Here is a 15,039-nt window from a genome sequence, read left to right on the forward strand (position 1 = left end):
CTAGAAAAATCCTCCAACCCACACTAGACGCCCCGAGGGCTCATCAGACCTTCACCATCACTCTCCCGCTCCTACATATCTGCTTAAGACGATCACAGCGCCACCTAGAGACAGAGAGAGGGTCTTTTAACCCATGAGGTCTGGCTTCATCAGATCAAGACTCACAATGACTCTAGACAGTTGCAGGATTATCTCAAGACTCTTTGCAAGACTTTGTTGTTCTTTGATGACCCACATAAATAAAAGTTTCTGCGTCATTGCTATGCAGAGAAAAGGTTTTACATAATGCCATAGTCTTAAACTATAAGTCTGAACCTGACCCGGATGTTTACCGAACAAGACCCTTTAAGAACTGCTCAGTTCCAAACCTGGCGACCGTCTGACTCGCACAACGCTGAGCAGAGACGCCAACGATCCATGGATTTTAATTGAATCTTAAAAACATATTAACGTACAGTACATCTCAGCTCAACTTCTTAAAGAAATGGAACTTAAACCCCTCGTTATTTGGATCCATCTGTCACTCATCTGTAGTCGTCATTTTAACTTCTCACATAGATTGCTGACGGCTGTAAAATAACCAACAGGACTAGTATCCAGCAGAGTCTTAACAAGAACGTAGTCCAGATCAGATCCTGACTGTGTTCTCCTCATTGTCTTCTCCAGGCGTCACATACAGATTTTTACAGTTCAAGTGAAAAAAATCACTTGAAAATATCTTCTTTATGATATTGTGATAAATATTGAAATAATCTGAATCATTATTTGCAAACAAACCTCCAGACTCGATGAAACATCATTTTCTACCGTCATTGTCCAGATCAGATCCTGACTGTCTTCTCCTCATTGTCTTCTCCAGGCTACACATACTTCTACAAAGGAAAGGAATACTGGAAGTTCAACAACCAGCTGCTGCGCGTGGAACCTGCGTACCCCAGGTCCATCCTGAGAGACTTCATGGGGTGCGACGGGCTCCCGGCGGACCCCGACTGGGACTGGAGCCCCCCGGTGGCCGAGGAGCGGCACTACGACAACGGGGACGTGGACGTGGTCATCAAACTGGACAGCGCGGGCGGCACGGAGAAGGCCGTGGCCATCGCCATCCCCTGCGTCCTGGCCCTGTGCATGATGGTCCTGCTCTACACCGTCTTCCAGTTCCGGAGGAAGAGCACGCAACGGCACATACTGTACTGCAAGCGCTCCATGCAGGAGTGGGTATAAGAGGACGAGAGACAAAAGACGCTGGCTGGCGAGGTCGAGCGGACGTCTCTGGGAGGCCCCTGGGTGCGCGAGTCCAAGCACTTTCGAGAGGGTCCAGAACTCAGTTTGCCATGTTGGCAGATGGACCTGCTCAAGTCAAGCAGGTTGCGAGACAACGACACGGCGACGTCGTCGTCCGAACTACTATCTGTGCGTCTGGTCTGACTTTCTTTTCTCAGACGAGTCGCTCTGAGTCAAGCTACTGTAAGTAACCCGGACCTTCGTAAATCCTCATCTCTGCACGCCCGCTTCACGCCCTTAGCACTGACTCCAGTGGATAACTTAGAGATAGACTTTGGTTTCTTGACGACGTCGGCCCAAGCGTTTGTGTTTTTTTTAAGACGACTTGTTGTGTGAAGGACTGACACACAAACCAAATATGACCTTTTCTTCCAAAGAGGATTTACTGCTCGATGTTTCTTTTTTCTTTCCTTCGTGGATCAAATGTCGTGGCATCAAATACTCTTGGGTTCGTTTCATATCCGTCGGTGTTTTCTGTGTGATCTGTGCGGACGGAGAGCAGCTGCTGGCGAGACTCGTGGACACGCTGTCGTGGCAGTCGACCAACAGGGGCCCAAAAAACCTCTTTGCAATATTTTTAAGGCTGCCTTAATCACAGTTTGCTTCTGATCCTCTTTCTTTCCTCTGGAAACGTGAGAACAGACGAGTGCGTCGACCGCTGCCCATAATGCACTTGGACAGTTTGATCTTCGGCGTTCCCGGGAAATGTGCTGAACACCTGACGGCAGGTGAAGCGTCAGCTCGGTGACTCGCACCAGACGTTCATTAAGTGTGTGTGTGTTTGTGAGAGAGTTTAGTTTCTGTTGTGTGTTTCTGAACATTCTTCTTCCCTCCTTCCATCTGGTTCTTGGCAGTGAAGCTGGGCACACGACTGTTGATTCACGACACGTACGTCGAACCCGAGGCCAAATCCTTTGATGTGGAACTTAAAAATAAAGGGTTTACTCGTAATGTTCACGTGTTTTATGGCAAGAAGAGGAAATATATTCATCTGGAAACTTCTAAACAATATGGAATAAATAACTTTACCTGTTTTAAACCGAGTGGATGCAAGAATTTTGATCAAATTAATTATAATATAATCCAGAAAAACGTGAAAATCAGGCTTATATTGTATTACGAAATCTCCAGCCTTTGACAATGACTGACTTGTTTTCTACGTCATAAACATGTGCGCTAGAAATGAAGCTTTTAATGATATAAGATTAAAAAAAAGGTTGCAATGATGCAGCAACAAGTCAAAGTTGAATCTCTTGTTAAATCAAGTTAAATCTATTAATGTTAAAAAAAAGAAGTTTTAATGCAAAGGAAGCATAAATAAGACTCATATATATTAAAAAATTATCTACATGACAAATATTTACAAGAAGTATTTAAAGAAAAGTCTAAACTAACACGTCTAATATCGATATAAATATATATACAAATACTAACAGATCTGCCAAAACAAATAACAATCATCCTTTGATGTCCTTTGATTCCTATCATAGCATTAAAGACTTGAAACTGAAGCGGACGAGCTACAGGGTGAACATGAACAGGGTCTAGAGATCGAACTGAAACGATGAATCAACACTTCCACAAAACTTTGGTTGTTTACTCACGGAAATGATCGTCTTTATATGAGCGAAGTGTTTGAAACTGAATTTAAACAGATAATAAAACCATCATTGTAACAGGACTCATGATTAAAAACTACATTGTAACTGTTATTAAAGTTTAAGGGCTAAATGCAACCGTGAGATTTCAGACTTCATTCCTGTGAGGATCTTCAGAGTCTTCACCGAGTCACACGTGTGGTCAGCTTCCTCTCAGAGCTTCAGCAAAAGATTTGAACATGTGAGCCCAGCTTTATTTGTCAAACAATCGTGTTCTTGAAGGTCATTCATTGGGTCGAAGAAATGCTTAAATATCAATCGAAACTGAAGAAAAACATTGTATTCATTGAAAACAGCAGCAGCGATGGATGAGTTTTGAAAACTGAAGTGTCAGTTCGAAACCGTGGTTCGACCCATTTTCTCCTCGTTTACATGATTCCTCTGTATCTACAGCATCATGACTGGACGTCTTCTGTTCTCCTGGTCCTCAGGTTGTGTGGAAACGTCTTAGTCCCACCGTTTACTTTGGCAAGATATATATCCAGAGATCGAACTAAACATTACTAACAATTTACAGAACTAACACGTTTTAAAAAAACGTATATTGCGACTAAAACAGGCAGCGGACGTTAAACGGCGACGCCATAGCGTGAACGGTCATGTGACTGCCGGAAGAAAAGGTTCAACTTAGTGACGGAAAAAGACAATTTCTCAGACCGTGATGTCCGTCCGACGCCCTCCAGTGTAGTTCCTGTGAGTGATCCGTGAGTTTTGTGTCATAAGATTTCTTTCTTGAATACTTTACACTTCAACCCGATCGCAGCAATACAAGCGTGCAAATCCCTGTGGACGCGGATCTGAGATGATATCTGAGGATTACAGCCGTGGCCGATGTGATGGATCAACGATAAAACACTTCGTATAATGTCAGAGCGCAGCAGCGACACAACCAGTTATAACAACAATAACAATAGTTATTTGAGTAGTGCCTGAATCTGACAACATTCAAATCTCTCCAGAGGTCAATCTATAGTTGAACGTGCTACAAAAAAAAAACTTGTTTTCGTTGTCGACACAAACTTGCCTTTCGTGAGTAAAGCTGGAAAATGATTTTCTCTTCCCATCGTCGTCTGAAGTCGTTGGACACACGATCCGGTCTAAACTCTTGAGCACACAAACGTTTTCTATCCGTGTCACTACGAGCGTGAGGCGATGATGTCACCGTCGGTGGGTTTGTGTGTCGCACGCGTCTGAGGACCCGTGAGTGTGATTACCAGACCATGCGAGTCAGTACTGTATTTATTGCCGTATTTATTCCTGTGCTCCGCACCACAACTCTTGCATCGTATTGTACATTGAGGGCAAGTGTCAATAAAGTGGGTTTGAAATGCAACTTTCTGTGGCCTTCGTGTCAATCATTCAAGGATTTTTATGGGAGGAAATCAGTGTCTTCACGACATTGAACGATCAAATTGTATTTATTGAAATGTTTTTTTGAGCAACTGAACTTATTCATTTGTGTATTGAAAGTTTGTTTTAACGGATTACATTTTCAAAAGGAAAGAATTTAAGCATTTTTACAGTTTATGTAGTTTGATCTTGTTCCAATAATTAAAAAAGTTTTTTTTAATTGTTGAGCCTTTTAAATGCAATATTCAAATGTTAATACTAAAGTACTTTGGTTTGGTGTAGTCTGGTGACACTATTATACCAATTTTATGTTGAAATTAAGCTACAAATAAATAAATATTGAATTCAGAGGTAGGTATTTTGAATTATTGCAATAGGATCTTTAAAAAAAATGACTTGAAAATATCTTCAATATGATATTGTGATAAAAAAATAATCTGAATCATTGTTATTTGAGCCTCCAGACTCGATGAAACATAAGTTTCTACCGTCATTGTCAGGTCAAGCAAGGACACCAGAGGTCAAAAGAGTCACATGCTGTAACATAAACACGACATTAGCATGACAAGGAACGACACAGAAGCCGGGAGTATAAAGGTCGTGAGGGTCAGAAGACAACAGGAGGATTTCATCAACAAACCTAATCCTTTGAAGCTTTTTTCTTAAAGAATAAAAGCCCAGATGCAGGTGAACCTCAGCACTGAAGACCAGCAGCTGGTCGTCTTGAAGACGCTTCTTTGTTGAAATGGATGAAAAAAGAAAACACATAAATGATAAACGTCCAGACAAATGATTCCCAGAGACGAAGGACTTTCACGTCGACTTTATTACAAACATCTTTCAGCATTTTCTCTTTACAAGAACACAAAAGAGAAAATCAAACAAGATGACAGGACTGTGGTTCAAAACAACCTTTTTGTTTGTGACTTATTGACAATAAAATCTTTCACATATGAACCATCAGTTTATATCAGAGGGATACATATTTCTATAATAATAATATATAATATTATCTTTCACATATGAACCATCAGTTTATATCAGAGGGATACATATTTCTATAATAATAATATATAATATTATCTTTCACATATGAACCATCAGTTTATATGAGAGGGATACATATTTCTATAATAATAATAATAATATATAATATTATCTTTCACATATTAACTATCAGTTTATATGAGAGGGATACATATTTCTATAATAATAATAATAATATATAATATTATCTTTCACATATTAACTATCAGTTTATATGAGAGGGATACATATTTCTATAATAATAATAATAATATATAATATTATCTTTCACATATTAACCATCAGTTTATATGAAAGAAATAAATATTTCTATAATAATAATACTAATATATATTATTATCTTTCACATATTAACCATCAGTTTATATGAGAGAAATACATATTTCTATAATAATAATAATAATAATATATAATATTATCTTTCACATATTAACCATCAGTATATATGAGAGAAATAAATATTTCTATAATAATAATAATAATATATAATATTATCTTTCACATATTAACCATCAGTTTATATGACAGGGATACATATTTTTAATAAATACTTAAATTTCAATGACTTTTTTATATTAAATATCTCAAAGAAACCAAAGCATTAATAAAGTTTCATCCGTCTTATTGTGACAATCACTCCTGTTTAGTTTGTAATGATAAATAAGAAACATAACTACATAAATATGAAGAAAATATTATTAACATGTTTTAATGTCTGCAGTTTCCTGACTGTCTCACAGGACACATGGCGTCGTTGGTCACTTCTCTGTAATCCTTAGACTCGGTCAGTCCACTTCCTGCGTGAGACACAGGAGGTTCAGAGACACAAACTTCACGAAGACGACGACGGTCTGATCTCACCTTCCATGAGGTTGTAAACCAGGCAGTAGTCGTTGGGGTTGTTTCCTTCTTGGGAGGTCGCAGTGGCCTGTGGACACCAGCGTTTTCAAGTCATCGAGTCATTGAGTCATCGTGCGGTGGCGTGAACACCTCCAGGTGAAACGAACGCTCCAAGTTTCTCACCTTGACTTTGCAGAAAGCAGGAGCAGACGGTGGCGACAGAGTGAAATGAATCTCCGTCACTTTCTGAGTCTTCGGGGACGTGTGCGTGACTTCGAAATAGTTGGACGACTCCTTGGTGAGCTGCAGGGAAACACCACGCGTGAGGTTCCAACATGAAGAAAGAAACGTTAAACGTGAAAGATTTACCTCGTACATGCACTTCTCCTGCTCGTCTCGACACTTCTTGCCGCTCCAGGCCTTCACCTGAGCCAGCAGGACGCTGGCCGGCTCCAGGCAGGACGTCTTAAATATCCTGCCAGAAGAGACGCGTCACGACAAATGTTGCTTAAATATCAAGATCACGGGTCAATAGTTGTGTTTACCATATGGACGTGCACTTGGAGGAGGCGTCGGCGAGTGGCAGGAGGACCACCAGGACGAGCAGGAATCTCAACATGGTCTCTCGTGGGGACGGGATCTTCAGCGAGTGCTCCCGGGAACGTCTCGACTCTTTTTAAAGCCGACGCCTGAGTCACATGGTTTCGGGGGAGTGACGTTTCACAGAGAACCCCACCAGGATTGTGATGCTAACACGACCCCTCGGGGTCATCTGACCGCGTCCGACCCGCAGAACCATCGATCGTCTTCGCTCCTCCACGCTCGCTCAACATATCTGATGTGTTTGTTTGGATAAATCTTTCGCGCTTGGATTGTTGTCATCACTCTGGTCGTCGAGGTCATTCTTTTGAAACAGATGATCCACCAACAGGTGGAAGTGACTCTTGTTGTCGACACACTCGGAATCAAGGATTTATTTGACCCGAGAGTCACCAGTTTGACTATGAATCGACATCTGACGTTATTTTTTCATCTATTAATTCTATAATATAATCTCGATATTTAAAAAGGTGATTATTTTCCTTGATTTTCTGGAACTCCTGTGTTGTTCTCAGTGTTATCTTGACCTTTAAAGTATATACTTTATTATATATTGTTTTGATTGTTTAAGCGCTTTGTGACCCTGGTCTGGAAAAGCTTTATATAAATACAAATAACTTACTTATTATAAACGCAGAGGTTGCGATTTTGTTTAATGTTCATTTCATTTTCCAGCCCAGTATGTGTGTGTGTGTGTGTGTGTGTGTGTGTGTGTGCGTGTGTTTGTGCGCACCATCGGCGTGTTTGTGTGTGCTCATCAAAGTTATGCAATCACACAATTAAAATTGTGTAAATGATATTATTGTGTACGACAGGAACTTAAACACATGAGAAACAATAGACTAGTGTTTTCACTTTTCTTTACTTTGAAGTTTGTATGATTTATTATTGACTCATAAATGTTTACGTCACACTTTTAGTCTTAACACTAGTTTATAGCATTTGCAGTGAATATGTTATGTTTATATACAAGTGTAATTAGAGGAACTAAATAAAATGTCTCCCTTTATTTTTAAGGCATGTTTGCCTTTATCATAAAAATTACTTATACTTAAGAACTTTATCTTGAGAATCAAAGAGAAATACATTTTAATGTGTAGTTACTCATTTATTGTAATAGATTTAAAATATACAAAAAAAAGAAAAATAATCGCATAAATAATCGCAATATTTCGGAAAATGATCGCAATTATATTTTTTTCAATAATCGTTCAGCCCTAATATTAACAACAATAAATCATTTTTAAATAAAAAATAAAACCACAATAACTATAATACGAAAATTAAAATAACTGACTTTTATTATACCACTGATCATGAGTTGCTGGAACTTTAAAAACTGGAATTTAAAGCGAATGAATTAAGGAAGTCATTTCTGTTGCTAACTGTGAATCATAAAAGTGATTCTATCTGGACGTCCATCTGAACGCTGTGATATTGGAGGAATTGTGAGACAATTATTTCATCTCCACACATGAAATCCTTCACAACGCTCGGTTACTTGGAACTTTGACTTTAATTGGCAGCTGACTTGTCGTCTCATCACATGACGATATTCCATTGTTTGTTTGTAAAACTATTTTCACAGGGACAGCCTGAGAAAAGAATGTGTTGTTTATCATAAAGACTAGATACTAAGATTCGATTCTAAAGTATATCTAATATATTATAGAAGCATAAAACGACATTTCAACACATTTTATGAACAAAATCTGGATCTTATTTAAATCTTTAAGGTTATTATTCTTGCATTCATTCAGATTCAATCCAAAGAATCAAATGACAAAGAACTACATAAAAACACAACGAAAATAATTTTACAGATGTATTTATACTTTTATACTTATTGAGTAAAAATAAGTTATTGATCATATGTATTTCAAGGTGATGAACTTAAGGTAAAAAATAATAAATCATTGACACCAAAACTCAAACTTTTATCACAAATAAGATTTTAGCTTGACCTAGCAATGCTAGCTAAGCTAACGGCTAGGCTAACGGTTAGCGAAGGGCTAAGCTAGCGGTTAAAAGCGAAAAAAAAATAGCAGAAGTTGAAACTTTACAGCTTTATTTAGACTGAGAGCGGAATATAAGTTACTCACGTGAGGACTCACCTGACAGGAGACTTCAGAGACGATCACCTGTCACTCCTGTCAACCCCCTGAGCGCCTGCTACAGTGATGACGTCACAGCAGCCCGCCCGCTCGATTGATATTAAATAATAATCACATTTATTTTTGACACATATTTATTTTTACATGACACGGTCAACAAAGTACTTTAGACATCATTTTCTGATTTTTAAAATTCAGTTTAATCCAGTTCATTATTTCCTTCATATATCACGTGTAAAACCCTTAGTTAGTCTCAAATTTTAAATCACGTCATATAGATAAATATAAAGAGGTCAAGGTTTAAGATACAATAAGATGTTCGTAAAACTGGAATTCGTTTGGTAAACGAGGACAAATTCTAAGATAATAAATTGATCCTTAAAGATCAATATCTTACTAGGACTTCCTGTTATGTAAAAACACTAAATATTAAATATAAAAATATTTTGACCGCTCGTGTGATTGAGTTTGAATCCTCTGTTATAAAATATTATTAAACTTTATATATCTATGTCTAACTTTCTATAGTTTCTCCAAACATAAGGGTTAAAATAAAAATGACATTTTCTTTGACCTTTCAGTGGCAAATGTGCAGCTAATATATTCAATTATGTGCCAATAAACATTCCTTATGGATTTTATTTTTCATCGTGGAACATCCGGCCTTTAATCGCTGACTCGGTGTCGATAGAATCACGCGTCGTAGCATGAGAGCAAAACAATGCAGCGCAACAAGACGCGTCCAAACACATTTAAAACACCAGTTAAAATACTCTTCATAGACACAGAAGCACGTTTAACTGTCAGGACGTTCACTATTTTTAATGAGTTTGATGATTAAAGTGCACAAGTTGACTCATGTTACTTTTTCAATATTTATATTTTGATTTATTTCTGCTCTGTGGAGATTTATACCAAATAAAAGAATCAGACTGACGCGTGTGTGTCACTGGTTATTGTTTTTACGTCTCAAATATTCGTTTTTCATCTGTAAACTCATATAAAAACATGTTAAAACATGTAAAAATATGTGCAAATGATGTAAACAAATGTTATGTTTAACAAACAATCTTTTTAAACATCAAAACCCTCCACCAGAGAACCAGGATGGAGACGAAGATGGTGAACAACAAACACTTAAACACAAAAGCCTGCCTGACTGTTTGTGACGCCGTCTTTAATGGTAGCATCGCCATCACATGAGGATATTCCATTGTTTGTTTGTTAAACTATTTTCACAGGGACAGCCTGAGAAAAGAATGTGTTGTTTATCATAAAGACTAGATACTAAGATTAGATTCTAAAGTATATCTAATATATTATAGAAGCATCAAACGTCATTTCACGAACAACATCTGAAGTGAATGGATCTTATTTAAATCTTTAAGGTTATTATTCTTGCATTCATTCAGATTCAATTCAAAGAATCAAATGACAAAAACCTTCATAAAAACACAACGAAAAGAAATGTATAGATTTATTCATAATTGTTTATACTTGTTAAGTAAAAATAAGTTATTGATCATATATTTTTTGTATAATCATGTATTTCAAGGTAAAAAATGATCAATCATTGACACCAAAACTCAAACTTTTATCACAAAGAAGATTTTAGCTTGACCTAGCACTGCTAGCTAAGCTAACGGCTAGGCTAACGGTTAGCGAAGGTTATTATTCTTGCATTCATTCAGAATCAATTCAAAGAATCAAATGACAAAAACCTACATAAAAACACAACGAAAAGAAATTTAAAATACTCTTCATAGACACAGAAGGAAGTTTAACTGTCAAGACATTCAGTATTTTTAATGAGTTTGATGATTAAAGTGCACAAGTTGACTCATGTTCCATTTTTAATCTTTATATTTGGATTTATTTCTGCTCTGTGGAGATTTATACCAAATAAAAGAATCAGACTGACACGTGTGGGTCACTGGTTATTGTTTTTACGTCTCAAATATTTGTTTTTCATCTTTAAACTCATGTAAAAACATGTAAAAACATGTGCAAATAATGTAAACAAATGTTTTACAAACATGTCAATGAACTTCTTAAACATCAAAACCCTCCACAATAGAACCAGGAAGTAGACGAGATCATAAACAACAAACACTTTCACACAAAAGCCTGCCTGACTGTTTGTGACGCCGTCTTTATTCGTGGTCGTGTCTCCTGGTGTCTCCTTGAAATCACAACGACAGATAAAGAGGAAGCGAATCATTCGTGACTCGAGCCTCGTGACTTCCACGCTTCAGTCCCAGTGTTCCACTTCTTTTGTTGGTCCTTGATGAGGTCAACATGAAGATTATGGAGTTACCATGAAAATATACTCTGGGGTTGAGTCCTGAGGTCATGTGACATGAAGCCCTTGAAGATAATAGGTGGAACACGGGGCTCCAGGGCGGAGGTGGAGGTAGAACGAAGGACGAGCCACGACGCAGGTCAACGTCGTTCGCTGATGCTTTGTTTTCAGTCACACATTCTGAGATGAAGGCGTGAGATTTACTGAGTCGAGTGAAGTCACCACAGCAGCCACAAGACCAGATGAATCCAGCGTGAAGAATCCATCTCTGAGAGGGTTTATAAAGACCTCGGCTCCAGCCTCATCCTCACACTTCCTCCAGATCTTCCTCCAGATCAACCTTCAGATCATCCTCCAGATCATCCTCCACACAATCCTCCAGAAGAACCATGATGACCTCCAGGACTCTGCTGCTGGCCTCCGCTCTCCTCGTGGGACTCTTCAGTTCTTCATCTTCGGCTCCGTTCCCTGTTCCTGTGCCTGTTCCCTACAAACCCTTCTGCTCCACCATCTGGTACATTTGAATCTTCTCCACCGCTTCACTCCTGGACTCCACTCACTGAGATGTTTTCTGCTCCTCCAGGCTGTTTGGAAGTCCATGTGCAGAGATCAGTGCGACGCTCACGCAGCAGATCGAGGCCTTCAGTCCTCTGTTCGGCTGCCCGGACTGCCACTACAACGTGAGTCCAGTCCTGCTCTGATGTTCTCCTCAGGTGCTCATGCTCCTGTGTTCCTTCTTCTAGCTGGTGACAGCGACTCCTCTTCAGATCAGCGCCAACCACACCTCGGTGGACGGTCTTCAGGCCGAGAGCCTCACCTTCATGTTCAGTCCCATGATGGTCGGAGGCTGCCGTGTGACCGTGAGTCCAGATCTGGTGGATGAAGTTGGAAGAACCTACGTCAACATGTGATTCATCTGATGTGTCCACATGTTTCAGGGCAAATCTTCCACTCTGGGCTTCAGCACCAGCATCCTGGACGGCGGCCTGAACTACTGCAACCTCTACAACCTCCTGGCTGGTGAGTCGAGCAACACGTGTCAACAAACCTCTGGACGTTGGATTCATGTCTGACCTCGTGGTGTTTTCTCCAGCCAGCAAACTCTCGTCTTCTCTGGGCTTCATGGAGTTGACCAACGAGTGGGCGTGTCTGGGCATGGGAGTCAGCAAGTGCAAAGTCTGAGGAGGAGAAACTTCAGGAATCCTTTCAGTTTTTCATGACATTTAGTGAGAAGATAATAAAGTTTGATGAATCTATGACAGCCTCTGTTTCTGTGACACTCATGACAACATCAAACCTACGACTTTAGTAGTAAATATGTGTATTTATACTGTAGATATATACACATATATATATATATATATCTTTATTAGTAAACATATGTGTATTTATACTGTAGATATATGCACATATATATATATATATATCTTTATTAGTAAACATATGTGTATTTATACTGTAGATATATACACATATATATCTTTATTAGTAAACATATGTGTATTTATACTGTAGATATATGCACATATATATATATATATATATCTTTATTAGTAAACATATGTGTATTTATACTGTAGATATATACACACATATATATATATATATATATATATATATATATATATATATATATATATATCTTTATTAGTAAACATATGTGTATTTATACTGTAGATATATACACATATATATATATCCTTATTAGTAAAGATATGTGTATTTATACTGTATATATATACACATATATATATATATATATATATATTTATTAGTAAACATATGTGTATTTATACTGTTTATATATACACATATATATATATACATATATATATATATTTATTAGTAAACATATGTGTATTTATACTGTATATATATATACACATATATATATATATTTATTAGTAAACATATGTGTATTTATACTGTAGATATATACACACATATATATAAATTTATAAGTAAACATATGTGTATTTATACTGTATATATATACATATATATATATATTTATTAGTAAACATATGCGTATTTATACTGTAGATATATACACACATATATATATATTTATAAGTAAACATATGTGTATTTAAACTGTAGATATAAACACATATATATATATATATATATATTTATTAGTAAACATATGTGTATTTATATTGTACATATAAACACATATATATATATATTATATAGGATTTCTCTCCTCTGGTCCTGAACCGTGTGCATGGAACCATCAGTAGATTCTGATCCACAGACCTCAGAGCCCGAGCTGGGGTGTAAGTCTGGATCAGATCATGAAGGTCTGACCATGAATAGATCTGAAAGTAAGAACCAGAATTTTAAAATGATCCTGAAAGAAACTGGCAGCCAGTGAAGAGTTTGAAGGAGAAATGTGAGTTCTTCTACTAGAGCGGCTCAGAATTCTGGCTGCAGAGTTTAGTATGAACTGCAGACGAGAAGATCCTTCTTGTTAAGACATGAAAACAAACTGTTACAATAGTCCAGACGAGAAGAAACAAACACATTTTAAGATCCAGATCATGTTCCGACAACATTTTCCTAAGTTTAGAGATTTTTCTCAGTTGAAGGAAACAGTTTCTGGTCAGTTTTCTTCAGTGTTGAACAAGAGACATGTCTTTATCAAATACAACACCCAGGTTTCTCAGGCTCAGTTTGACAGACTGACCTAAGTCACCCAAGTACAGACTCAACCCTGGAATCTTATCATCAACAATCACCAGAGTTTCAGTTTTGTTCACATTTAGCTTCAAGTGTTTTCACTCATTGTTTGATTTCTAGCAAACAATTGACTAAGTTCAGCCTCTGGGGCTCAGTTGGATCAAAAGAGCAGTAGAGCTGGATGTCATCAGCAAAAATGTGATAAGAAACATCTGGAAATCTCTGAATGATTTTACCGAGGGGAATCAAGTACAGCAAAAACAATAAAGGACCCAGAACAGAACCTTGAGGGACTCCACACAACAGATCTGCCGATTCAGACCTCATTTGATTGACAGATACACTAAAACTGCGCCCAGAAAGGTAAGATGAGAACCATTCTAACACAGACCCAGACAGTCTTCATCCCTCAGTCTTCTCAGCAGGATCTGGTGATCAACTGTGTCAAAGGCTGAGGACAGATCCAAGAGAACCAGAACATCATGATGTCACTGGACACCTTCAATAAAGCTGTCTCCGTAGAGTGATGTTTACTGAAGCCAGACTGAAACTTCTCATGGATGTCGCTCTGATCCAGGAACAGCTGCTCAGACACCACCTTCTCCAAGATCTTGGACATGAAAGGAGCTTAGAAATAGGCCTGAAATTACTGAGGTCAGTTGGGTCTAAGCCTAGCTTTTTGAGCAGAGGCTCCACAATGACATGTTTAAATGCATTGGGAAAAACCCCTGTGGAAAGGGAGAGGTTCACCATATTGGTAACCCAGGGGCCAATTACATCAAATACTTTGATAAAAAGCCTACAAGGAAGGACGTCATCTGAGCAAGAGGAGGGTTTCATCTTGTCCACTAGTGATGAAATATCACCCAAAGATACAGCAGTGAAGGAAGACCAAGAGGAGGAGAGGGGCTCAGAGACAGTAGGGGTTCCAAACGAAGGGGGAGAGATTTTCTCTTTGATCAATTTAATTTTTTCAATTAAAAATCTCAACAATGCATTGCTGTCAGCTTCACAGAAGACAGGCGTGATTTGAGGAGCAGGAGACACTTGAATTGATCGTGTCAAACAACACTTTGGGGTTTTTCTTATTTGCTGCTACCAGTTTTCTGATGTAATCAGATCTAGCAGTTTCTACCATCTCATTGTAAAAAGTCATCAGATCCCT

At 38.0% G+C, this 15,039-nt stretch overlaps 2 protein-coding genes across 3 annotated transcripts in view; one reads left to right on the plus strand and one right to left on the minus strand.

Annotated features, from left to right (window-relative positions):
• The window catches only part of mmp16b (matrix metallopeptidase 16b (membrane-inserted)), a 43,864-nt gene extending 39,592 nt beyond the window's left edge, over positions 1–4,272 (plus strand). For both annotated transcript variants that reach the window (XM_087810598.1, XM_087810599.1), the window contains one exon: positions 860–4,272. In XM_087810598.1, the coding sequence (XP_087666724.1) occupies positions 860–1,221 (362 nt within the window). In that variant the 3' untranslated portion in view covers positions 1,222–4,272. The remainder of the gene's footprint in view (positions 1–859) is intronic.
• Positions 4,273–6,033: 1,761 nt separating this feature from the next.
• LOC148064214 (uncharacterized) lies at positions 6,034–6,795 on the minus strand. Its single transcript, XM_087810382.1, has 5 exons — positions 6,722–6,795; positions 6,546–6,651; positions 6,360–6,479; positions 6,198–6,264; positions 6,034–6,133 (listed from the first exon to the last, which is right to left on the minus strand). Exons 1-5 carry the CDS (start codon positions 6,793–6,795, stop codon positions 6,045–6,047), a joined length of 456 nt encoding a protein of 151 aa, XP_087666508.1. The 3' UTR covers positions 6,034–6,044.
• Positions 6,796–15,039: the final 8,244 nt, after the last annotated feature.

This window comes from Callionymus lyra, chromosome 16, assembly GCF_982586985.1.
Source record: "Callionymus lyra chromosome 16, fCalLyr1.hap1.1, whole genome shotgun sequence".
Classification (NCBI taxonomy): domain Eukaryota; kingdom Metazoa; phylum Chordata; class Actinopteri; order Syngnathiformes; family Callionymidae; genus Callionymus; species Callionymus lyra.